Source organism: Podospora pseudopauciseta, assembly GCF_035222475.1.
Source record: "Podospora pseudopauciseta strain CBS 411.78 chromosome 7 map unlocalized CBS411.78m_7, whole genome shotgun sequence".
In the NCBI taxonomy this organism is placed as follows: Eukaryota; Fungi; Ascomycota; class Sordariomycetes; order Sordariales; family Podosporaceae; genus Podospora; species Podospora pseudopauciseta.
In genome coordinates this window covers 2051489-2075074 of record NW_026946667.1, presented here as the reverse complement: position 1 = coordinate 2075074, position 23586 = coordinate 2051489, and the positions used below count along the sequence as shown (strand labels likewise).

General features: G+C 52.8%; 9 protein-coding genes and 1 non-coding gene across 10 annotated transcripts; 6 read left to right on the top strand and 4 right to left on the bottom strand.

Annotated features, from left to right (window-relative positions):
* Nucleotides 1-481: 481 nt before the first annotated feature.
* Nucleotides 482-3355, bottom strand: QC763_709260 (uncharacterized protein). The gene is made up of 4 exons (XM_062915920.1): nt 3228-3355; nt 2825-3159; nt 2372-2756; nt 482-2261 (listed from the first exon to the last, which is right to left on the bottom strand). Exons 1-3 carry the CDS (start codon nt 3263-3265, stop codon nt 2590-2592), a joined length of 540 nt encoding a protein of 179 aa, XP_062761925.1. The 5' UTR covers nt 3266-3355; the 3' UTR covers nt 482-2261; nt 2372-2589.
* On the top strand, nt 1140-1940 carry QC763_709265 (uncharacterized protein; the record flags this gene model as incomplete). Its single annotated transcript, XM_062915921.1, has 1 exon — nt 1140-1940. One exon carries the CDS (start codon nt 1140-1142, stop codon nt 1938-1940), a length of 801 nt encoding a protein of 266 aa, XP_062761926.1.
* Nucleotides 3356-3440: 85 nt separating the features above from the next.
* Nucleotides 3441-6430, top strand: YKU80 (ATP-dependent DNA helicase yku80). Its single transcript, XM_062915919.1, has 4 exons — nt 3441-4182; nt 4237-5220; nt 5271-5955; nt 6010-6430. Exons 1-4 carry the CDS (start codon nt 3686-3688, stop codon nt 6019-6021), a joined length of 2178 nt encoding a protein of 725 aa, XP_062761924.1. The 5' UTR covers nt 3441-3685; the 3' UTR covers nt 6022-6430.
* Nucleotides 6431-6790: 360 nt separating this feature from the next.
* Nucleotides 6791-7487, bottom strand: QC763_709246 (uncharacterized protein; the record flags this gene model as incomplete). The annotated part of the gene is made up of 2 exons (XM_062915918.1): nt 6791-7066; nt 7140-7487. 2 exons carry the CDS (start codon nt 7485-7487, stop codon nt 6791-6793), a joined length of 624 nt encoding a protein of 207 aa, XP_062761923.1.
* A 225-nt stretch (nt 7488-7712) lies between these two features.
* Nucleotides 7713-8671, top strand: QC763_709245 (uncharacterized protein). The gene is made up of 2 exons (XM_062915917.1): nt 7713-7911; nt 7970-8671. The coding sequence occupies exons 1-2, from the start codon at nt 7749-7751 to the stop codon at nt 8278-8280; spliced, it is 474 nt and encodes a 157-aa protein (XP_062761922.1). The 5' UTR covers nt 7713-7748; the 3' UTR covers nt 8281-8671.
* Nucleotides 8672-9088: 417 nt separating this feature from the next.
* Nucleotides 9089-13784, top strand: QC763_709240 (uncharacterized protein). Its single transcript, XM_062915916.1, has 3 exons — nt 9089-10170; nt 10288-10366; nt 10480-13784. Exons 1-3 carry the CDS (start codon nt 10164-10166, stop codon nt 13751-13753), a joined length of 3360 nt encoding a protein of 1119 aa, XP_062761921.1. The 5' UTR covers nt 9089-10163; the 3' UTR covers nt 13754-13784.
* Nucleotides 13785-14315: 531 nt separating this feature from the next.
* On the bottom strand, nt 14316-14407 carry QC763_0108340. The gene has a single exon. It is a non-coding gene; the product is annotated as a tRNA-Phe (tRNA).
* Nucleotides 14408-14542: 135 nt separating this feature from the next.
* Nucleotides 14543-15510, bottom strand: dpm2 (Dolichol phosphate-mannose biosynthesis regulatory protein). The gene is made up of 3 exons (XM_062915915.1): nt 15346-15510; nt 15199-15279; nt 14543-15107 (listed from the first exon to the last, which is right to left on the bottom strand). Exons 1-3 carry the CDS (start codon nt 15346-15348, stop codon nt 14910-14912), a joined length of 282 nt encoding a protein of 93 aa, XP_062761920.1. The 5' UTR covers nt 15349-15510; the 3' UTR covers nt 14543-14909.
* A 299-nt stretch (nt 15511-15809) lies between these two features.
* CWC22 (pre-mRNA-splicing factor cwc22) lies at nt 15810-18740 on the top strand (the record flags this gene model as incomplete). Its single annotated transcript, XM_062915914.1, has 1 exon — nt 15810-18740. The coding sequence occupies one exon, from the start codon at nt 15810-15812 to the stop codon at nt 18738-18740; it is 2931 nt and encodes a 976-aa protein (XP_062761919.1).
* Nucleotides 18741-18995: 255 nt separating this feature from the next.
* On the top strand, nt 18996-22075 carry QC763_709210 (uncharacterized protein). The gene is made up of 6 exons (XM_062915913.1): nt 18996-19560; nt 19867-20097; nt 20159-20478; nt 20558-20610; nt 20668-21366; nt 21425-22075. The coding sequence occupies exons 2-6, from the start codon at nt 19947-19949 to the stop codon at nt 21939-21941; spliced, it is 1740 nt and encodes a 579-aa protein (XP_062761918.1). The 5' UTR covers nt 18996-19560; nt 19867-19946; the 3' UTR covers nt 21942-22075.
* The last annotated feature ends 1511 nt before the right edge of the window (nt 22076-23586 follow it).

The following is a 23586-nucleotide window of genomic DNA, read 5'->3' as shown; positions in this document are numbered from 1 at the left end:
GCCCAAGGTGTGTGTGTGTGGGGGGTTCCCCGTGGAGGAGGGCCATAACCACAACAAATAAGAGCATGAAACTGTGAAAAAGAGATGTTTATATCCACCAGGCCCGCCTGACCTGACCACCCAGTTGGTCTTGTTGTCCCGCTCTCCGCCGATTACCGCAGGCCGTTGTTGAACAACACAGCGGTTCCCAGAATAAGCAAACCCCCCGTGAATTTGACATAAAGGGAGTGGAGATGGATCATCACGGGAGATGGGGAAAATCTGGGTGGACTGGGCCCTCTCCGCAGTCCGGACCCTGGTCCTAGTCTGGTCAGAGCGCGGGAGAGCCTCCCCGACCACCACCACCACCGGGCATTGGTTGTGACCAGCGGGTCGGGCGGACATGAAAGAGGGAGGAGAAGAGGAGGATGTTTGTTTGTGAGGGGTATATATTACGGCAGCTGCCTTGTTTTTTCTTTTCGGTTCACTCTTGATGTCTTGAACTCGTCACATTGTTGTGTTAGTATTCCTCGGTCTTTTGACTCTTCTCGAACAAAACGTGAATATCTCTCAGTGAATAATATCTCGTCTTTCGAGTCACAAAGCAAACATATTCACTTATTATTCATCCCACCTTGTCATCTGAGCACCTCAAGTTTTTTGACAGCAAGCCACCTCCATCACCCTCCGAGCTCAAATCCGACGGTGTTTACGACTCGAGCACAGTTGCCCGCCAGTAGCTCCCGCCACAACCGTTCATCCCATCCGCGACCAGCAAAGTCACCAAAGCCCTCGAGACCTACCAACTTCCCCGCCTGTCTTCACCGGCTCCCTTCGCAGGCACCGCTTCTTTCCACGTTTTGTTTTGTTGTGGAACCAGCCGAGTTAGTAGCGCCTGCAAAGAGCACAAAGTTGAATCAAGCTTCACTCGGCCGTTTGCTCTCTTGCCCAGGGAAAGACCCTGAAAAGAGTCAGGGGGGAATCCGGTGACAGCCAGCAAGGAGGAAAAGGCTTATCTTAAGCTTCGCGACCAGTGCAAAAACCCCACAAAGGGACCGACGATTTTCACTTTTTGGAGCAACAGAACCCCCAATTCACCCTACCCATCAACCCACCGACCTTTTTAAAGAGCAACATTCACCTCTTCACACTCTTTCAAAATGGCAGCCTCCTCGTCCTCAAACCCCAACCGGTTCTCCTTCCGCAACCCGTTCCAATTCTTTATTTCCTCTTCCTCTTCTTCGACAGACAACGACAGCGGCAACAAGAAGGAAAGCAGCAGCAACAGCCGACCAACCAGCAGAAGACTAAGCAGACCCAGCTCCCCTACTTCCTCAAGCTTCTGGTCATCCCTCTACCGAAAGACATCCTCTACCTCAACCAACACCGCAATGTCCACCACCACCTCCGCCGTATCGGACACCACCACCGCCGCCACCACCACCACCACCACCCCACCAACCCTCTCCTCCTCCCCCGCCACCTCAACAGACAGCTACTTTCCCCCCGTCACCACCCCTCTCACCCCCCTCGACAACAACAACAACAACCTCAACAACAACAACAACAACCTCAAGCCTGCTGCTACCCTCACCCAATGCCACAATTGCGGCTCAACCACCTCCCTCGCCATTCCTACCGCCACTCCCCCCGCCGCACCAAAGAGGACAGCCACAACCCCCATAATTCACGTCCAACCCCCCGTCCCGGGCCGCAAGCAAATCAGAGTCGACCCCCTCTCTACCCAATTCCCCAAGCCGGCCGCCGAGTTGAGCGTGGAGGAGCTCCTGGCCAGAAAGCCAGGCCGGTGGACGCTGACGCAGTGGGTGGAGAAGCAAAAGCTGGTTGATCAGCAAGAGGAGGAGAGGGAGAGGAGAAAGGTGCAGGAGGATGCCGAGAAGAGGAGGAGGGAGATGGAGGAGGTGAAGAGGGAGTTGAGGGCTTTGGCTAGTGGGTTGTGATCAATCATCGTTTGGAGGGCAAAAAGGAAAAGAAAAAGAAAAGAAGAGATTGGATGGAGAGGTTGCGAAACCTGGAAACTACTGGATCGAGATTTGGGTGGGTGGGTAGATGGATGGATGGATCAATGGGTTGCAAAGCCCGCCGCCGCAACTGGATTCTGAGACTGGATGGATGGGTAGATGAATGGGATGGGATATTTGCGTTGGATCGTTGACACGGAAAATTGGCGGGTCTATTAATACCACAACACACAACAAGCGGCGGGATTTGTGGTATTTTGCTTTTTTTCTTTCACTGTCTCTTGAGAGAAAAGGGGTATTCTATAGCGGGCGTTAATTTGTCATTTTTTTTGAGATATCTGGGTTTGGGCGTGTAAATGGATGGGGCTTTGTTTTTGTCTGTAAATGTGTATGTTGTATAACCAACCTACAGAGCAGAAACACATGATAAAAAACATGGTGTAATAAACCAAATTTGTCATTCGTAATGCTTGCTGCCATGTGACTTTGTGCTTTGCGTGTGTGTGTATGTGTGTGTGTGTGTGGGAAGAGACCTTGACCTTGACTTGAGACGTTGGACCTGAGACGAACTATGCGCTTTGAACTCGGGTGGGGGGCAAGGTACTTGCTGGTAGGATGGGGATTGGTTTTAAGAGAGTCTCTTGGACAGGGTAACGCCGTAAACAAGGCTTCCGATAAAGGTGCCTAGGTTCAGGAAGCTGGACACGCCGTGGAGGATGCCGAATTGCTTGTTGAGGGCTTGCATTTCTTGCGAGTGGGGAGGGGAGTCCCAGGATTTTTTGCCGTCTTTCTTTTCTGTTTTTTTTTGTGGCATTAATAATTACCGAATGATATATGTAATTGTAGGCATGGAGTACACATACCCTGGAGCTTCCTCTCATCCATGACCTTGGTCGTGAGAGGACCGACGAAGGCGAGGTTGGCGAGGGCGGACACAAAGGTGGCGGTGACGGGGACGAAGGTGGAGTAGCGGTTGGAGGAGTGAAGGAAGCCGGTGATGCCGCCGGTGATGCCGAAGGGGTTTTGGCTGGCGGGGTAGGTGATTGCTAGGACGAGGGGGAGGGCGGTTTGGATTGTGAAGTAGATTGGGAAGAGGGAGGACATGAGGGAAGAGAACTGGGGGCGGGGGAGGACGCGGAAGGAGACGATGCCGCCTACGAAGGTGTGGAAGAAGGTTGTGCCGAGGAGGAAGCCGTAGCTGAGAGGGGGAGGGAGGTTAGTTGAGGGTGATGTATGTGGTGAACTGGTGGGGAGGAGTGGTGGTACCTGATGATGTGATACGGGGCGGGGGAGAAGAAGCCCATTTTGAGAGTTGTGAGGTTTTGGTTGTAAGGATAGGGAGGAAGATGCTAAGGAGATACAGACAGCTGAGGTCAAGACTCTCTGTGAAGGGCATGATCTTATCAATCAATCATTGTGCAGCTCAAGCGTGCACTTGGCTGTTGGCCTTTGTGGAGAAGCTGGTGGTTGGGGCCATGGCCCGAGCGTCTTTTTGTTGCAGGCAGGAGGGTTTAAGTGCTGGGTGACGCGAAGACATGTGCCCACGCGCGAAAGGGAAAGGCAGCAGCTGCCATCCCAGACCCAGATCAAGGCGCGTGGGTCCTTTGGCGATGCTGCCTGGAGATCGTGTCAACGGACATTTATTTGAACATCTGACATTGAAACTGATGAATTCGTCTCAATTCTTTCATTTTCAGTCCAGTTGATGAGCAAAAACACACAGAATGGCCGACAAGGAATCCACAGTCTACGTCGTCGACCTAGGCGAGTCAATGGCCGATTGCCATAACGGCCGCGTCGAATCTGATCTCGATTTTGGTATGCGCTATGTTTGGGACAAGATTTCAGATACCGTCGCGGCAAGCAGGAAGACGTGGACCATAGGTTTCGTTGGCTTCAACACCGACGAGACAGAGAACGAACTCGCGAATAAAGATAAGCTCGAGGGCTACGATAACATCTCTGTGTTACAGCCCATCGGCCCCATGAGCATGACGGAGCTCAGAGAATTGCGCTCCAAGGTCCAGCCGTCCAGGAGCTATGGTGCCGATCCGGTTTCTGCTGTTGTGGTGGCACTGAAGATGCTTGAGAAGTACAATCCAAAGCACAAGATCAAGCGGAGGGTAATCCTTGTCACCAATGGCGAGTCGAGCATTGATGATGAAGAGCTGGACGACATCGCTGTGGTATTCAACGAGTTGAAAGTTGAACTGATTGTGATGTATGTTTCTGTTTCCTGACGACAAGAGACAGCGTCAGACTGACATTCTTTTAGTGGTATCGATTTTGACGACGCTGACTACGGCTTTAAGGAAGAAGACAAGTCTACCAACAAGAAAAACAACGAAAAGGCATTTCAGCAACTGGTGGAAAAGTGCAATGACGGCGTGTTCGGCACCATGCAACAGGCCGTGGATGAGCTGTCAATACCTCGGATCAAGCCAGTACGACCATTCAAGGCCTATGATGGGCCTTTGACCCTCGGAGACCCAGACAAATATCCAAGCGCCATCAGCTTCCACGTGGAGCGTTACTACAAGACCAAACGGGCTTCTGCGCCATCAGCAAGCACCGTCGTGGTCAGCAACAATAACGGATTCAGTCAATCACAGACCTACAAAGACGAAGATGGGGATTCTGAGATGGGCGGAGCCGAGTTCTCCGGCGTCAAGCAAATGCGCACCTACAAGGTCAACGATCCCGACGCCCCAGGAGGCAAGAGAGACGTTGATTTTGAAGAGCTTGCAAAGGGCTACCAGTATGGCCGCACGGTGGTTCCGTTTGGCGAGTCCGATCTGTCCATCACAAAGTACTCGACCAAAAAGTCATTCACCATCATCGGGTTCATCCCCTTTGACAGTTACAATCCCTTTATCAACATGGGCGAAACGGGTCTGATTGTGCCCCAGAAAATGAACGAGGAGGCCGAATTGGGACTTTCGGCATTCATTCATGCTCTCTATGAGGCTGACTCGTATGCTGTTGCCAGATATGTGCAAAAGGATGAGGCTGCAGTTCAGATTCTTCTTCTCAAGCCCAACACTGGTCTTGAGGATGAGTTTGAGTGCCTTTACGATGTACCTCTGCCCTTTGCCGAGGATATCCGAAGTTACCAATTCCCGCCCTTGGACAAGGTGCTTACCGTGTCTGGGAGTGTGCTCAAGGAGCATCGGCTGTTGCCAAACGATGATTTGAAGGACGCTGTGAGCGACTTTGTTGACGCAATGGATTTGTCGAACTATGATGTTGATGAGGATGGGTATGCTTTCGCTCCATGTATCCCGGCAGTTTACTAACATGTCGCAACAGAAAACCAGTAGACTATGCACCCGTAGACGAGGTGTACAACCCAATCATCCACCGGATGAACCAGGCCATCCGAGCCCGGGCTGTTGACCCAGACTCGCCCATCGGGCAACCAGCCGAGATTCTGTTGAGGTACTCCAAGCCTCCAAAGAAGCTCCTCGATAAAGCCAAGCACGAAATCGGCAACCTCATCGATGCCGCAGAACTCAAGAAGGTTCCCGAAAAGGCCAAAGGTCGCTTCAGCAAGAAAGACGCCGTCAAGCCCCTCTCCGGCCTCGACATTGACTCCCTCCTTGGCGGTCAACCCAAGCGCGCTGCCATCTCTTCAGAAAACGCTATTCCCGAGTTCAAGCAGATGCTCGCCGCAGCTGAGGACGACGAGACGATCGAGAAGGCTGTCAAGCAAATGGGCGAGATTGTTCGGAAGCTCATCAAGGACAGCTTTGCTGATGTGTTTTACTCGCGGGCTGCTGAAAATTTGGGTGTTATGAGGGAGGAGTTGCTTGGGTTCGAGATGCCGATGCTGTACAACAAGCTTCTGAGAGCGCTGAGGAAGAGCTTGCTGAGTGGTGAGCTGGATGGTGACCGGAGGGAGATGTGGTATAAGCATATTGTGGGCGGTGGACTGGGGCTCATCACGAAGGAGGAGCTGGATGTTTCGGATGTGACCGAGGAGGAGGCCAAGGCTGTGAGTACATGGTTTTTCCATTCTGAATGAGGATTTGGGCTAACATTGGAATAGTTTGCGAAGTGAGCATTGGTGAGCATAGAGGCATGATGTTGTAATGATATTTATTTGTGGAAGATCGATCGGATCTGGTCTGGGCAGTTTCGGTGAGCGAGGAGTTTTTGGTCGAGTGTGAAATTACTCACCCTCTTTGTTGCAAACACAACCTGAATATTACAGGATCTGAAGGTAGCAATTATTCCAGAGGGCAGAGGGGTCTAAAATGATTGAGGTACGTGTGAACTTTGGGCATTGGGAAGACCTTAGCTAGCTAGCAGTCACATGTCCAAGTTGTTCTTCATCCTGCTTGCCAGCATTCTGTTGTATAGAGTGTGGTCGTGAAAAAAAGTCGAAAAAACTCACCGGTCAAACCCAGAAGGAGGTGGCCGGTTACGAACACCTCGGTGGTTTTACTTCGAATCGAACTCGGGGGATATCGGTTGCAAGCCCCCGGCGGGGGGGGGGGTTGACAGCTCCAATATCCTTACCATTTGACCTGACCACAAGGGCGCCCTGGCAAGGATATTGGAGCTGTTGGAAGGTGTGTGGTTGGAATGGTATATATACTGTGTCTTGCTTCTGCCTTCATGTAGACTGGGAGTCGCGCGAGATGGGAGGGGAGCTTGATACGATCTTACAGGCAATATTTCCTTTTTTTTTCTTTTCCTTTTTATATTACAATTATATTGCCTATCTTCTACAGCTAGTGTTCCTTCCCTCGAGGACATCTTCTTCGAAACAGATAATCTTCATCATCGAGCCTGACCCCCAACTTCTCGTCAGTCATGTCATACTCTCAGGACTTGAACGCTTCCCATTTCCACAAGTTGAGAGCAGAATCATCATCATCATCATCATCATCATCATCACTCTCGCGTTTTACTCGCTTGTCTTCCCCAGTTCGGTCCGTCTCCCGGTTGTTTAGTATCTCGTTTTCCCCAGCTCGTCGGACCAACCTGCCCCAAACAGCAAAGTCGTACTTTTTGGGTCTCTCTGGTATAGACTCCCTCTCTGAATGATAGTCCTCTCTCGGGAGATCGTAGGCCCCCCCTCTCGAGATAATAGTCTGGTTCTGAATCACCCTTCTTGTCTGTAGGGCAATATGGACTGCCAAACGTGAGGTGGACCTTGCTGTGGAACATGACCTCGGCGTTGGGCTTCCCCTCGCCGGTGATGAAGATGGGGGACAGGGAGTGGTATTCTCGAGAAGCAATCCTGTAGCGGAATGGTACGTCCTGGTTGCGCCTTGAAGCGTAGATCCAACCACCAGCTATCCGTAGCTCGGTGCCACGAGTTCCGTACTCGTCCCTTATGAACTTTTCCAAGCGATGGCTTACATCCTTAAAGTCCCATAGGCCGCTGTTTCCGGTTTCTAGATCTGTGGGGTGGGTGTCAAAGTACGTGAACCATCTTGCGCCGCCGGTGAGGTTGCTGGACTGGGCGAGGAAATCGGTGACGAACTTGTTGGTCCTGTCTTTGTCTCTGTTGTCCATTTTGATCTGACCAGTGGGATTATGTTGCAGGATGAGGGAGAGAGTTAGATGACTATGTGAGAAAGGGGGAGAAGATATGATTCTCAAAGAAGGCTTGGTTTGTGTACATGAGGCAGGGGGGGTACATGTCTTTCTCAGGGTTAAGTATGGGTCATCAGGGTTAATTGCGTCACTTTCTCAGAGGTTTGGTCTTGCAACCTAACGGATTGCTCTTCTCTCTCTTCTTTTGACTGTACACAAACAAAACAAAACCACAGCAACATGAATCCAATTACTCGCAAGCCGGGGATTGAAATCCCGAGTTTTATCTTCTACTTCTTCGCCATATCGGACGACCCCAAACGAATGTATGAGCCCTGGCTCGACTGCTTCACTGAAGATGCCGAAGTCACCATGGGCAAGAAGGTTGCGAGAGGTCGGGAAGGTGAGCAATGCCTCCCTGCATACATATGTTGGAAGACATAGGCTAAATGGACTTCCAGAGCTACAGGAGCTGAGACGCGGCATGTGGAAGGATGTAAGGTCAAGAAAGCACCACGATTTCAGCAACTTCTACGCCGCTGCTTCTGATGCATTTACAAAGTTCAAAAGGGAACAAGGAGAGGACGAGGTTGAGGTCATGTTCAGCGGAAAGGTTACTTTGGAGGTGGTCTCTGGCGAAGGGCCTGAAACCGAGCAAAAGGTGGTGGATTGGGCGGCGCAGGGCACGTTGGTTCGACAAGACTGGGAAAGCGAGTCTGGAGGAGCCGAGAAGTGGAAGTGGGCGAGGTATAGAGTTTGGCTGCAGAGTTGAGACAGTCTGAGGAGGTTGACTTCTCAGCATATCGTATAGAGGATCGGGACAACGTGGATGACTTGTTGGGGCAGACTCCAAACTCCACCGCCTCTCTCTCTCTCCAACTCGGAGTTGTTCATGTGCCCCTGCTTCTGGCTTCTCCACCTTTCCACGCAAGTATTGGCTTGTCGGTGTAAGGGTGGTGGTTTAGTAAACCTATGGTGTATGCAGATGGAATCTGGCAGAAGACAGAGTCTGAGTGAGAGAGATGATTCTTGAGATGAACCCGACTGGCAGGTGCATCGTCTGGTCATTTGGGAGGAATGTAGTCGTTATGGACGAACTCAACTGATAAGATATGACGTGCTGCGGTGAGTCGCAGGTGGAGTCAGAGGGGGAATGCGCTGGGCGAAAGGCGGGGTGACCAAGAGGGTACTTGGTCGACTCATGCGGCATCGGGGGGATCACCACTTGCTCGATGGTTGAAACCACAATGCCGGGTTGACATAGGTAACGGTTATTGTTACCGATTTCCAGTTTTTGCACTTGACCAAGTCACCAGTCCTCTCGTCCGTCATCACGGTACAGTGCTCCAATCCTAGCCCTGAATGCATGATGGATGACCTTGACCACGGGCATTATGGAATGACGTATGCACCTAGGCAAAGACTGGAGGCCCGGAATCAAACGGGGCTGCCGGCACTGCTTGGACACACACCTCAAAATAACCCGACACTTTCCAGCTCTCACGTGGTGTATTTGCTTGACACATATGACACCCGCCCTTTCTCTGGGAATTCACAAGTGAGGCGGCACTGCACAAATACCGTCTCGGACCGCAGAGCGCGTACAAGATAAACCCCGCCATTTGCTGGGCTTCTGGCTGATAACGTGGTAGCGCTGGGCTTATCCCATGCTTATCTTGGGGTTCATTGGCGCTATTCCCGTCAGGGCTGAAGTACCCCAGCATGGAGTCGATTTCCCTTGCTGCAGAACCCCACCAGCCCGCGCAAGGGACCGAACCACGAGCCACACACCCCCCCTCCCCCCCTTTCCTGGGCCCTTGTGCTGCACCCGGCATTCACAGATGCGCCGTCTGTCAACCTTGACCCCAGCTGGCTGTGGCCGTCCTCGCTCCCCGTCGAGTCACGGCCGGTCCAGTCCATCCATCCAGGCACGGCCAGTTCATCCAGCACTGGCTATCCGTACCATACACCATAGCTAGGACGGTTATTCCATCCATCGTCTTGCATCTCTTCTTCTTTCTCCTTTCATACAACACCAGATACCAACATCAACACCAACCAGAACCACCATCACAACCTTCTTCTCTCTCGTTCTAGTCTTCTTCTGTTATTCCCTCTTCCTTTACTAGTCTCTTGATAATACACCCACTGCATGCTGCATACTACCTCTCTACCTTATCGTAATACTTATAGAAAAAGGCTGGCTTTTTGTTTCGCCCGTGTCAGAAGACCTCACGCGCTTCCTGTGTTGGACAGCGCCTCTCTCTGGGATCTTCCGCTCCTTTCTTTGTCCTTCTCCTCTACGACCGACACTCCGACCGACCGAGGCGCCTACGCCATCGTTGAGCCGTTGATAGTCTAGACAGCCCGAGCGCGCATCTACACTACAACCAACACACAAAGAGTCACCCCGAAGCACCTGTCATACTTCGATCGCAACTCCCTGTTGCACGCGTACATACACTTGTCAGCAACGACCGAACAGATATCGAGACTACCGCCGGTGCCTTGACTTGAATACATACTGTTCGCTTTACTGCTGATATACCTTAATTACCCTTCGGCCGGCACCTTCTTCGTCCAAGCGTTGAGGGGTGTCAGCTATCTCGTTACGCGAGCGGTATAACTGCTCGCTTGACTTCTGGGTCGCCATTCATGCCAGGTCTGTATTTTGTCATGTCCTGATGGTATTGGCTTGCATTCTGCCCATGCTCTCAGATACCCCTGAACCCACCTGTGTTGTTCTACAGAGCGCAAGCTAACTGGGCGCATCCAAAAGTCTACAAGAAAGACCGGAAGAATGGCAAAGAAGGCGGCGGAGTGGTCGCAGCGGTGACAAAACAAGGTGCCAAGTTCACGTGGGTTCCCTCTACCCTGGTAAAGAAGAGCAAGAGCCTGGACACAGGAAGCTGGAAAAGGAGCGATTCGGGAACCTAAGGACCTACAAGGCTGACTACTTTAATTACATCAGTAATGGGAATGGCACCGGCACCACTAAAGGATCATCCAGTGCCTCACCTGTTATCTCTCCAGAGATCAAACCAGCTAGTGTCTCGTCCAACGAGAATCCAGTTGCGTCGCCCCTCTTGGATGCTGCCTCGACGGCATCATATGCGACGAGCACCTCGTTGAACACCAGGGAATGGACTCGGGGGATCTCCGCAGGCATGGCCGGTTCCCCGGGAAACCTCATCAGCTTAGCCGGCGAGTCCCCGCCGACGGCGCCTTCCTCCTATGAAGATCCCCGCGGCATCCCGTCAGGCTGGTCCTCGCCGAGACCCTCGGTGGGTTATCACCCGCCTTCGGCCTCTCCCCCGCTTGCAGGAAGACGTCCCTTGAGCTTCCACGTGGACAACAACTATTATTCGCCACCAGACACCCACAGCCATCTTGGATCGATCGCGGCAGCTAGGCGCGGCTCCATGCATTCTAACTACGCCCATAGAGCTGTTTCAAATCCGCCTTTGCCTCATCAGCCCCAGGCTCATTTCTACGGTGCCCCCGAAATCGACCTTGACTCACAGTCGCATTCCGGGATGAAGGCGGGAGAAAAGGGCTACTATTGTGGATTCGACACCCTTCCTTTGCCGAATACCGACCCTGCCAGCAGCAAGTCCAATGTCGTCCTTGCCGGCTATGAAGGTGGCCTCGAGATCCTCACCGTTGGAAAACGGGAGGTCGAGACTGTTGCTAACCTGAAAGGACTGCGTGGCGGTGTCTACCATGCCAAAATCCTTCCCTGGATGACGCATGAGTCGGATCTTTTCCCGTTGGTCGCAGTCGTTATTCATGGGCCGAACCTGCCCGCGCCTGCTCCCGCTATCAACGTGGAAGGCGATTATGATGCGGTTTCTGCCGAAAGATCGGAGGCCATGACCAACATCACGAGCCCTGACCCGTCCTCGAAAGAGAGCGTCACGGGCAGTCGCCCGGCGCCCGGATTTGCCGAATCTTATTACACCTCTGTAGAGGTCTACTCTCTCAAGACGGGCCGCCCGGTGAGCGTTCTTCTCGAGGCGCCAAAGGTGCCCCTCAAGATGCCCATCACAAGCGCAGCATTCAAGGCACCTCCTCCCACCGGTGCCTTCCACATTCATGCGGAAGGCGGCAGTATTGTGGTGTCGTCGGGAGTTACCGGAGAATGCTGGATCTATCGGCAGGCACCCGTCGTCGCTGATCAGCCGCTGCACTTCAGATGCCACGGCAAGGTTTGGACGACTCTCCAGCAGCCGCTCAAAGGAGAGCCTGGCCAAGAAAACGAGCGAGGCCGGTCACCAGTTCCACCACGACCGAGACCTCAGGTTGCCATCGTCAGCGTCAGTTCCAGATGGATGGCATACTGTCCTGCTACGCCGTCCTCACAGATAGCACTGCGTGCTTCGGTTCCCGTTCTCATTCACGGCCGCGCCCCTGGGTTGACGTCCGTGACTCCCCCTCAGCTGCCCCAGGCGAATGCGGATCTCGACCTGCCGCTTTCCGAGAGCGTGGTCAACAAGCTCATGCGCGACGCCACACAAGAGCTGATTCAAGGTGCGAAGTGGGTTGGGAAGCAGGGCTTACAGGCTTGGAACAATTACTGGAACCCCCAGCCTTCCCAGACACCGAGGTCACCAACACAGGCCCCTCAGAACTGGGGTCTGGGCGCCTCACCACCTCAGTTCCCTCCCACACATGGTGCTGTGACGCCACCTGTCTCCAAAGAGCCAGGTCTTGTGTCTGTTTTGGACATTGATAGTCTTGGGCCATCCAGCAACCTCCATCCCGTCACTACGTTCACCATTCCTCATGGGTGCAGCTTCCTCTCACTATCACCTTCAGGGCTTTTCCTGTTCAGCGCGAGCAGCAAGGGCGACGTCCAGACGGTGTGGGATTTGATGCGGGTTCAGAACACCAAGTCATCGCCTCTCCAGGCTACTGGCTCACCTGTCGGAGGTCCACGTGTGCGTCAAGTTGCCCAGTTCTCGCGCATGACGGTTGCTCGTATTGTTGAACTGGCCTGGACCCAGCCCCATGGTGAGCGTGCTGCCATGGTCACTGAGCGCGGCACCGTTCACCTTTTGGATCTTCCGTCGGGTGCCTTTTCCTGGCCGCCTCCGCGTCGCCGACTTCCCGAGGAGACCAAAGCTGCTGTTCCAGAAGGCTCGACTTCGGCTGTTTCGATGGCGACAAACGCCTTGAGCTCTGTCCGGGAAGCCGCCCGCCCGCTGATCAATCGCCAGCGTCGGAGCAACTCGAACACCCCAGCCTTTGCAGGTGCTGCAGAATATGCTGCTCATGGTGGCAAGGTGATTGTTCACGGCATCAGCCACTCCCTGGGCAAGACTGGAAACGCAATCAGCCAGCTCAGACACACCGGAGACAACAGAGTTTCATTGCCAAACTCTTCCGTGCTCCCCGAACCCGGTTGCGTAGCCTGGGTCGCCAAGCGTGACCGCTCTCTCTCTGTCTTGGGAGGGGGTCAGGTCAGAGTATTCCAGAGCAAGAGGTCTGGTGCCCACGGCAAGCGGGGCCAGCGGCTCTCTAGGTACACAGACCATCAGCTCCCGTTGCTGCCTGACGACTCCATAGCTCCAGCGGTAAAGCGCATTTTGGATCCCGATGAGTATTTGGATTTCTCCGAGCGGGACCTGGACCCCTTCAATAACACTCTGGTGCTGAACCAGATCAAGCCTAGCTTGCGGGCCCGGTATGGCGGCGTTGAGTCGTCTATTCCCCAGGCCGAGATTGAGTCCAGCGCCCCGTACCAGCCTTTCCACACCGACAGACGCATCGCCTTGTATGAGATGACGTCCTCCTCCAAAGCCAAATCCTTGGAGATCACGTCCATCTTGGCCGAGACTCAGTTGGAGGACACCCAGGCAGAACCATCAGCACCGCGCAAGAAGAAGGGCAAAGCCGCTCGTGCGACTCCGCTCCCTTTTGAGGAGGCTGCTGCTGATGAGGCTGCTGCCGCTGATGAGAACGACGCCGATGATACCTGGGTGTTTGGCCTGCCGATCAGCGCCACCAAGATCGATCTCGGTCTACCCCATCTGCCAGAGGACGAGTCATTCAACATTGACCTCGAAGCCTCGCGTGCGTTGCCCGCCTCGGCGATGGAAAGGGTCCTTTTCCGCGGTGATGACGACACGCAGATTGTGATTACCACAAGACGCAGGCGGGGAGCAGGTGGGTCGGGGAATGGCGAGGACGGGTTTTTTGAGGATGATTGCGAGGTGCTGGATTTTGCTGATCAGCGGGTTTGAGCGAATGAAGCGAGGAGTTTTTTTTGGGGAGGGGGGAGGGGGGGGGGGGGGAAAGGGATTTTATAGATGGGTCAGCAGCGGCAGCAACATGCGGGAGTTGAGACCGGGTTTGTGTTGCTTTTGTGTGTGGGATTAAACATCAATAACTACTACTAACTCTACTCTTGGGGGTTGGGCGTTTGGGTAGGTTTGGCTTTTGTGTCTATTTTGGACAGAGGGGTCAGGCTTTGGGGGTTATGGGTTGGTTTGGAATAGGGGCCTGTTACTGAGGAGTGACGGCGAGTGGAGGGTGGGCATGATAACAACAACCAGAAACCAACAAACACCAATCAAGTAGATAGTTTTTGTCCCGATAAAAACGAAGATGAAAGTGAGTAGTCGGGATTTTTTTTTTTTTTTTTTAAGTTGGACATTGATCCCTCAATAAAAAGGATGGTGTTTGACAAATCTTTTTGGGTTCCAATATGAAAGTGATTGTGTATGTGGTGACGGGGGAAAGGGAAAGGAAAAGGGAAAGGCAGATATGGACTGTGATATTGACATGTTGATGCGTCAACAAGTAGCGGGTTTAGCTCAGTTGGGAGAGCGTCAGACTGAAGTCAACTTTGGTAATTTACAATCTGAAGGTCATGTGTTCGATCCACATAAACCGCACTCATCCTCTATTCTTTTGGAGATTTTTTGGTAGTGGTGTGGGGAGCACGGAGGTATAGTAGTGGAGTTGGGAAGGGGGTGGTGCTGGATGGGATATCCCAGTAGCTTTGTACGAGAGAGTGAGCATTGACATGGTTTTTGATATAATGGCCGACAGATTGCATTGGTTGATATGAGACAATATGTGGCTCTGGGTGTGTTTTGATCTTGCTCTTATGTTGGAGGAGCAAGGGTAGGCAAGGTATTTTATTAGTCTTTTTTCCTTTTTTGTTCCACTTTCTCTCTGTCTCGTTATTTCCCACTTGTTGCTGTTGCTGTTGTTGTTGTTGTTGTTGTTGTCCCAACAAGATGGTTGTGGTGTATTATAGATAGATAGATCCCTTCCCTTTTCTCACGAACTGCCTGCCACCCTGGGCTAAATCAACGCATCCTTCTTCACAGTGATAATGGCCTCCTCCTCCTCCTCCAACAACAATGCAAAACATATAGCGTAGTGTTTGATTCAAGACTTCTTCTTGGCCGCCTCCTCGGCCGCCTTGGCGGCCTTGAGGGCCTTTTTGCGGTTGGACCTGATCATGACGATGGAGAGGAAGGAGCCGACGACGGCGGAGCCGAGGAGGACGAGGATGACGGGGAGACGGATGGCCCAGACGCGGGGGGGAAAGAAGTTTTGGAGGGGGTGGTCGGAGTCTACGAAGGGCTGTTGGGTTTTTGGATTATTAGTGATGGGTCTGGGTGAGGGGGGTTTAAGAGGAAAAGGGGAGAAGGGGGGAAATGAAGGAAGTAAGTACCATGAGAAGAGTCCAGATTGTGTAGTAGAGGAAGACGGCGGAGGCTGCTGCTAGCATGGCGAGGCCGGTGAGTTTGTCGAGCTGGAGTTTAATCAGTGTTAGATAGGGCGGGTGGTGGCAAAGGGGGGGATGGGGAGGAAGACAGACCATTGTGAGATTGGGAAAATAAATAAATAAGGGGTGTAAAGGAGTGAATTGAATTGAATTAAACGTTGAATCGTCAAGGTTGTTGACGGTGGTGGACGAGGCAAGTGGTGGTGGTGTTTGATGGTTGGTGGTTGTCGCAAAGTTCGGGACAGCAACGCTGAAGCTCAGTTCCACGGTGGCCTAGCCACTGGCGCGTCAGGGGTTCGCGTTTTCTGGGGGGGGGGGGCTTCCCGGCAGGCAAGAAGAGAAAAGTAAAAAGTGGGGCCAACGGTTAGTGCAACTGTAGGTGCAGGTTGCGCTTGAGGACGGAAACTGTTGCAAACACAGCCTTGTTAAACTTTCCATCGGCAACGAAATTGTCAAATCGACATCGCTTTTCTGCGAAACTGAGAAACGAATTGGCGCGCGAGAGTTTATCAGGGACAAATCATTGGAAAACACGCGTGTGGGGAAAAAAAAAGACGATGGCGACACCGGAGAGGGAGGAGAGCGCCTCGATTACGCGACAAGTTGAGAGGTCGCCTAGTCCACGCCAGTCGAGGTCAAGATCGAGATCGGTGTCGAAATCAAAATCGCCGACGCCGAGGAGAGAAAGGGAGATGTCACAGGATTCTCGAGGACGATCGCCGACGCCGAGGAGAGATGGCGTTGATGAGAGGTCGCCGTCCAGAGAGTCGGGAGAGCACCGCCATGAGGAGAGGTCTAGATCCAGATCACCGATGGAGAATGGGGAGGTGCACTCACGCGATGCTTCCCCTCAGAGATCCCCGACGCCGGCCCATTCCCGCCGTCAATCGCCAGCGCGCAGAAACCGATCCTTCTCTCCACGGGACCGACGGTCTTTTTCGCCGAGGGACAGAGATGATGAGCGCCGCTATCCGATTAGGGATCGGAGCCCCCCTTCGAGACATCATGGCCGGTCGCCGCCTTCGAGAAGACATTCCCCGCCCCCTCGCCGCGATGGGCCGGATCGGTACCGCCCTGCTCCTGTTGCGCCGGCCAAGAGAGAGCACACCCCCCCTCCTCCTGCGCCGCCGGCGAAGACGGAAGAGGAAAAGCTTGAGGATATGAGGGCTGAATACCAGAAGCTGCTCAACCTTCGCAGTCAGGGTGTGTATCTGCCACCGCAGAAGCTGCGCGCTTTGCAGGCTGCTATTACGGACAAGACGAGCAAGGAGTATCAACGCATGGCTTGGGAAGCGTTGAAGAAGTCGATCAATGGCCTGGTCAACAAGGTCAACACAGCGAATATCAAGTTTGTGGTTCCCGAGCTGTTCAATGAGAATTTGATCAGGGGCAGAGGGTTGTTTTGTCAGAGTCTGCTCAAGGCGCAGCATGCTAGTTTGCCGTTTACTCCTATTTACGCTTGTTTGGCTGCCATTTGCAATACGAAGCTGCCGCAGGTTGGGGAGTTGCTGGTCAAGAGGCTGATTATGCGGTTCCGGAAGGCTTTCAAGAGGAATGACAAGGCGGTTTGCTTGTCGAGTACCATGTTTATTGCGCATTTGGTCAACAATCAAGTTGTTCACGAGAACCTCGCGGCGCAGATGCTGCTGCTGTTGCTGCGGAAGCCGACGGATGACAGCGTGGAGATTGCGGTTGGGTTGATGAGGGAGGTGGGTTTGTTTCTGGAGGAGATGTCGCCTACGATGGCGCACGCCGTGTTTGATGAGTTTAGGCGCATCTTGCACGAGGCTGATATCGACAAGAGGACGCAGTACATGATCGAGGTGTTGTTTCAGGTCAGGAAGGACAAGTACAAGGACAATCCGGTGATCAAGGAGGAGTTGGACCTGGTGGAGGAGGAGGATCAGATCACGCACAAGATTGGGCTGGATGAGGATATCAAGACGGAGGATACGCTGAATATTTTCAAGTTTGATCCGGATTGGGAGACGAATGAGGCCGAGTATAAGAAGTTGAAGGCGCAGATTTTGGGAGAGGAGAGCGGGAGTGAGGATGAGGATGGGAGCGGGAGTGAGGAGAGTGATAGTGAGGACGAGGAGGAGGAGGAGGAGACAAAGGCGATTGAGATCAAGGATCAGAGCAATGCTGATTTGGTCAACTTGCGGAGGACGATTTACCTGAGCATTCAGTCGAGTGCGGATCCGGAGGAGGCGGCGCATAAGCTGATGAAGTTGAGGTTGCCGGTGGGACAGGAGCCCGAGCTGGTGTCCATGATCGTGGAGTCATGCGCGCAGGAGAAGGTGTATCTCAAGTTTATGGGGTTGCTGGGAGAGAGGTTTGCGAGGCTGAATCGGATGTGGATGGAGCTGTTCGAGGAGTCGTTTATGAAGTACTATACGACGATTCATCGGTACGAGACGAACAAGCTGAGGAATATCGCGAGGTTCTTTGGGCATTTGTTGTCGTCGGATTCGATTGGGTGGCATGTTCTTTCGATCATTCACCTGAACGAGGAGGAGACGACGTCGGCGAGCCGTATTTTCATCAAGATTCTGTTTGAGGACTTGCAGGAGAATATGGGCACTGTCAAGCTCAAGACGAGGCTGTCGGAGGATATCTTGAAGCCGAGCCTGGAGGGCCTGTTCCCGCACGACGAACCGCGCAACATTCGCTTCTCGATCAACTACTTCACTTCGATCAAGATGGGCTACCTCACCGACGAGATGAGAGAGTTCCTGCAGAACATGCCGAAACCAGCGCTGCCGGCACCACCTGCGGACTCAGACTCGGAGTCAGTGTCCAGCTACTCATCTTATTCGTCTTACTCTTCTCGGTCTCGTTCTCGGACACCACCGCGCAAGGCCATCAGCAGGGGCCGGTCTCTGTCTCGCACTCCGCCTCGGAGGGCAAGGGACGATTCTTACAGTCGTAGCAGAAGCCGCAGCTATTCTCGTTCCGTTTCTCCCAGACGATCTATTTCTCGTTCTCCCCCACCACGTGCTGGCCGCCGCGACAGCCGGAGCCTTAGCAGGGACCGCAGCATGAGCAGAAGCCGTAGTAGGAGCTGGTCACGGTCCCCTCCGCCACGGGCTCGGAGTCCTGTGGGGAATGCCAGGGATAGGAGCTTTTCACCGCCACCCCGCCGTGGCCGCAGCCGCAGCCGTACACGCAGCATGTCGTATTCGAGATCTGGCTCTCCCGTTGCTGATCGGTCCACGGCTGTCAAGCGGAGGAGGGATGATTCTTACTCTGTTAGTAGAAGCCGGAGTAAAACTCGGGGTTCTCCTCCTGCTAGGAAGCAAATGCGGTATACGCGCTCGCCCTCACCTCTAGGGCATCCGCCTAGGAGTTGGGATGGGGATGTGAGGAGACGGTCGCCTTCAAGGTCGAGGTCGAGGTCTGTTGGGGGCTATGGGAACAAGAGGAGGTATTACAGCAGTTCGAGATCGAGGTCTAGGTCGCCGGTGGCGAAGAGGGGGAGGGTTTAATAATCAAAGGGGAGATTGTAAATTGCAGATTTTGGGAGTGAGAGTGCTGGGGGGTAGAGATAGTTTAAAGCGTTGAAAATTGCACTGGGATTCTGAGGATGACTTTCATCACATTCTTTGAGCACTCATGTTCGCTCTCTTGGGAAATCCTTTGCAATACTTACCTGATGTTCCCCCCATGGCCTTAGTTTTTGAGGTAACACGACAGGCAAAGTTACTGGTTAATATTGTACATGAGAACTGTTTTGTGCACCAGAATAATTGGCTTGGATGCCTGGTGTGCTCCCAGCAGACAGCGATGGTGAGCCTGGGTGAGCCATGCAGGCTGTTGGGCTCCACCAATGCATGCCCAGTCATACTAAGGAATGAGCCTCATATTTACTTTCAACATCACCCCTTGGCCAACTCTCTTGAAGGTAAACAATCTCGCCCGAAACGTGTGAAGGGAACAATTTCATGTTAATCTAACCCATGGTTTTGCTTGTCTTTGACTCCCATACTGTATTCTGCCAAGTGTTTGTCCGTTTGCCTGCTCTTGGTGCCCAGTTTTGTCTCCTTTTCCACCCACATTCACTGCGCTCCTTGCTTCCTTCCCTCCCGAGAACTCTCTCCCTCGCACAACCGACTTTGAGGAACGACTAAGCGATTAGTCGTCGTCTGCCACCCACCCACCCCTCGTCCACGACGACATCATCAAGCACCAGGCTTGCTTAGTCTTGAGCACCCACCCCCGTCATCGACGACATCATTGCTCTCGCCGCTTAGTTGCCGTCCCCACGATATCCAGGCTGCGAGTATTTGCAGCGCAGACCCACGACTGGTAAGCTTTTTCCCTCTTTTCTCTTTTCCCTAGAGACCGACGAGCAATTTGGCAAAGAAATTTGCCAAAGATGAACTTTTCTTTCGGCACCTCCTGGTTTGCGTGGGCCGCCGCCCTCACGGGCGAGCGAGCCCAAGAAAACGCCGCGGCTGCTGACGCGGCGCAGAGAAGCGCTGGGACGAGAGATCCCGCGCGTGCCGGCGACAGAGAGTCGCCTGCGCTCCCGGCTTGTCCGGTTCCAGCCGGTGAGGCTGTCCGCGAGCGAGCCAGACTTTGCCGGGATCTTTTTGCTGACCAGCGAGCCAGAGTTTGAGGACTGGACCACGTCGGAGAGCGACGTTTCCTCGGTGAACGAGGGGAAGACTAAGGACCCCGTGGACAGGTACATGATGTCCACCAACAACATGTTTCCTGCCGAGGAGCGCGAGGCCGACGAGGCCTTCATTGAGCAGTTGGTGGCCGCCACTGGTGAGCCCGACTTGTTCAAGGGCATTGACCCTTCTTTCTGGCGGAGTTTGGATGAGGAGACGATCGAGCGTGAGCAAACTTCCATCTTGATGTGGCTGAAAGGTTATACTGATGGTTTTTACTCAAACAGAGATGACTTATGACTACGATCAGTACGACTCTGACGACTCGACTGGTGGCATGATCTTCAATATTAGGAATCTTGAGGTCAGGGACTCCACCTCACCGCACCGGCTCAACCTGGAGATTGCCTCACAACTGATCAAAAAGGACAAGACCAGCAAGGCGAGAGCCATTCTTGAGGACATGCCCGAATTCAAGCTCAACCCCGAGAAACTTGAGAAGGAAGGCCTGATGTGGAAGGAGACGGGTCTCGAGAGAGGCGATCTCTCTCCGGAGGGCACCGAGTTTGTTTCGTGGAAGATGGTCCGCGGTTATCCCGAGATGTTTGTTGGCAAACGCAATGGGGAGCGTGTGAGTTGGAATCTTCATCATCACTTGACTGTGTTTAATTGACTAACGAGTGTAGGCCAAGGAAATGTTTACCATCGAAGGACTTCACAAGAACCGTGTCTGGGATATGTAAGTTTTGATCTTGTGGGATGGCAAGTTGACGGGGGCTGACAGATTTGACAATAGTTATTACCTTCACCAGCCCAAGACGATCCATCCCAAGCCTGGCCTGTTTGTGCCCACTTACCAGTTCCAGCATATGTTGGACACGATCAATGCTCGGTTGGAAATCAACCTTACCATCCCCCCCGGCAAGAACGAAGCCAAGTTCAGACTGGGTTTTGGCGATGGCAACACGCCTCGACCTCGTTTTCTTGGCCGCACCCACAGTGCCGATGAATTCAAGGACCTCTGTGGTCTTGTTCCCCGCCCGAAGCCCGAGGACGATATCCAGCAAGGAACCGAGGAGGGGCAGGCGAAGCTCATCTCTGTTTTGAAGATGATTTCCAACTCCCACAAGAAGACTGAAAAGGCCAAGAAGAACGCGTACAAGCGCTTTGAAGCCCACCTTGCTTGGGGTCACGGATTGAAGCGCACACAGTGCTACCTTGGTCTCCGCGAGCACAAGACAGCTGAAGACACTGCCCAGCCCTCCGCGGTGAGGTTTGTGTGTATCGATGTTGAAGCCTGGGAGAAAAATCCGAACATCATCACCGAGGTTGGCGTCGCCATTCTGGACACACCCAATCTCAAGGACATGGCCCCAGGTGAAAACGGCCAGAGTTGGTTCGAGGCCATTGAAGCTCGCCACTTCTGGGTAGCGGAGTACACTCGGGCTCAGAACAAAAAATACGTCAAGGGTTGCCCTGAGAACTTTGACTTTGGGTAAGTTCTGCTCACTCTCTTTAATCACAAACGAGGAACACCCTAACAGCGCGAATAGTGAAACCGAGGTTGTTCAGGGTAAACATGTGCCCGAGACCATGGAAACCATCATTGACAACAGCCCTTACCCGGTTGTGCTGGTCTTCCACGAGTCTGGTTCTGATATCAAGTTTCTCGAGGCGATCAAGTACAACATCTACAAGGCCCAGAGCGTTCTTGAGATAATCGACATCAAGCATATGTACCAGTATGCCGTCCGCAGCAACAAGCAGCCCAGCGTGAGCACTGTCTGCGAGTTCTTGGGGATCCAGACGAAGAACCTGCACAATGCTGGCAATGACGCCGTTTACACCTTGCAGGCCATGATCGGTTTGGCGGCCAAGCAGCGTGAGGAGAGTTTGAAAAGAGCTCGCGGAGAGGGCGTCCAGGTGCCTCGGATTTCTCAGCATCATGTTCCTTTTGCCGAGCTGGTTGAGAAGGAGGGTTGGACGAGTGGTGGTGAGGATTCTGACGGTGGTCGCCCGGTTAGACCTGCGCAGTTTGAGATGAACTTTTCGACTTATGCGCCGGTGTAGAGCGGTGGGGTTGATGATTGGCAGAGGGGGAAAGAGACATTGCATGCTTAGATAGGGAGTATACCCGTTTTCAGCTCTCGGAGGGAGAAGCGCAATGCGAAACAGCCAGCGAAGCTGCATACTTGATTGAGAAATCTTGCGCCAGTATGCGCGTTTGTGATTTTGATGGCGTGTCTTGCAATTAATAGGACTTTTCTTAATTAGGGGCAGGTCAGCTGAAGCCTTTTTGCCGTCTCACTGGTGTCACTATACGCCTCGGGACTCGATTCGATGATCTCCTACGGCGAAGAAGGCCTGCTGAAGATAGTATCACACCCACTGCCGATTGTGGGAGGTCTCTTGAAAATAGCATTGATGGCAGAGTTCCTGCAAAATAGAAACAGGTTTACTTGATGGTCCTTACATGTCTAGGTAGTCGAGACTTGAACGCCTATCCATCATGACTTCCAAACACTTTTCCGAATTACCTACCAGGATTGTTTACAACCGCTTCCTAGCACTATATTGCAAGAAGGTGGCAGTGGGTAGGTGTTAGTTATCTCGGCCGAGCTTGTCTACCTTGAAGCAGTGGTTGGCAGTGAAGCTCGTACGATCAGATAACAACCGGGTAATAGTTGCAGGTGGCTATGGGGAATAAATCTGTCGGAGGATGTTTGGAGGCGTATATCGTGAGGAAAAGGGGCAGAGGGTTTAAGGTGTTGGGGTGGGTGGTTAGCAGCAGGTGTTCTCCGGAGATAGGTACGTAGGCTTTATGTTGGGTGATGAGCTTGTGGGAATTTCGTTCAGGTGGGTAGCTTTGGGGAGAGGGTATTGGGGCGATGGAAAAGTAATGCACCTACCCTCCTGGCTTTTTCAGTCCTGACACTCGGCTTCAAGCTCAGCAAGACTTCGGCTGCACCGAGAGGAATGACGTCTCTCAACTTCTGGGCGAAGATATCTCGATACGTGTATATATGTATGCCAAGTGGTTGCCACTTGTGCTTTGGGAGTTGTTGGGGCTTGGTGGCCTCTTATCATAGGTATGCTGACTGCACATATATTTCCTTGATTCATTTACTGGAAGGTTGGAGTAGCCACACACAGGTGAGGGAAATCATCTGGGCATGGTGCGTTGGCTGTCTGAGATCTTGAGTAGGTTTTGAGGAAGATAGTGCTTGAACGGGATATCCTAGCTGTGTCCGATGAGAAAAAGATCGTGCCGAAGTGATCTTCATTGTGCATTCTACCTCTCCCTACAGACTTGAAACGATGAATGATCGATGGTCTTGTTACCGATCCTGTATACCTAGGAAGATGAACCAGGAGGTACCTAGGGTAACCTACCATGTCTTCAACCCCAAGCCAGGAACTCCCTTGAGTAAACGAATGACCTTGAGTCTAGACTGCGCAGGTATTAATGAACTCATTATCAATTTCAAGACAATGTTGTTGACATCTCCACCTCGATGTCGAGACTGAGTATCTCTGGGATAGCCTTGCTCTGATTTCGGATCAGCCAACCGGTGTCGGCGAGCACGTGTTGATGTTTTTTCGGCTTGTGATAGCGATTCGGATGTTCACACGTGGATTTATGCGCGGATTTGTTTACATGCGTCGAGATATCTTTCTGGCCCATTTTTCTTGATTGCAAAGAACTTCACTGGGG

What these genes read in the sequence shown, in the direction of transcription:
- QC763_709260 (XM_062915920.1), bottom strand. Translation starts at nt 3,265, where the DNA reads ATGGGCTTCTTCTCCCCCGCCCCGTATCACATCATCAG. An exon ending in GCCCCGTATCACATCATCAG is followed by an intron (nt 3,160 to 3,227) that starts GTACCACCACTC and finishes TCCCCCTCTCAG; the next exon opens with CTACGGCTTCCTCCTCGGCA. An exon ending in GGATGAGAGGAAGCTCCAGG is followed by an intron (nt 2,757 to 2,824) that starts GTATGTGTACTC and finishes AAAAAAAAACAG; the next exon opens with AAAAGAAAGACGGCAAAAAA.
- YKU80 (XM_062915919.1), top strand. Translation starts at nt 3,686, where the DNA reads ATGGCCGACAAGGAATCCACAGTCTACGTCGTCGACCTAGGCGAGTCA. An exon ending in AAAGTTGAACTGATTGTGAT is followed by an intron (nt 4,183 to 4,236) that starts GTATGTTTCTGT and finishes ACATTCTTTTAG; the next exon opens with TGGTATCGATTTTGACGACG. An exon ending in TATGATGTTGATGAGGATGG is followed by an intron (nt 5,221 to 5,270) that starts GTATGCTTTCGC and finishes ATGTCGCAACAG; the next exon opens with AAAACCAGTAGACTATGCAC.
- QC763_709245 (XM_062915917.1), top strand. Translation starts at nt 7,749, where the DNA reads ATGAATCCAATTACTCGCAAGCCGGGGATTGAAATCCCGAGTTTTATC. An exon ending in GGTTGCGAGAGGTCGGGAAG is followed by an intron (nt 7,912 to 7,969) that starts GTGAGCAATGCC and finishes ATGGACTTCCAG; the next exon opens with AGCTACAGGAGCTGAGACGC.
- QC763_709240 (XM_062915916.1), top strand. An exon ending in AAACAAGGTGCCAAGTTCAC is followed by an intron (nt 10,367 to 10,479) that starts GTGGGTTCCCTC and finishes TAATTACATCAG; the next exon opens with TAATGGGAATGGCACCGGCA.
- dpm2 (XM_062915915.1), bottom strand. An exon ending in CAATCTGGACTCTTCTCATG is followed by an intron (nt 15,108 to 15,198) that starts GTACTTACTTCC and finishes AAAACCCAACAG; the next exon opens with CCCTTCGTAGACTCCGACCA.
- QC763_709210 (XM_062915913.1), top strand. Translation starts at nt 19,947, where the DNA reads ATGATGTCCACCAACAACATGTTTCCTGCCGAGGAGCGCGAGGCCGAC. An exon ending in GGATGAGGAGACGATCGAGC is followed by an intron (nt 20,098 to 20,158) that starts GTGAGCAAACTT and finishes TTACTCAAACAG; the next exon opens with AGATGACTTATGACTACGAT. An exon ending in AAGAACCGTGTCTGGGATAT is followed by an intron (nt 20,611 to 20,667) that starts GTAAGTTTTGAT and finishes ATTTGACAATAG; the next exon opens with TTATTACCTTCACCAGCCCA.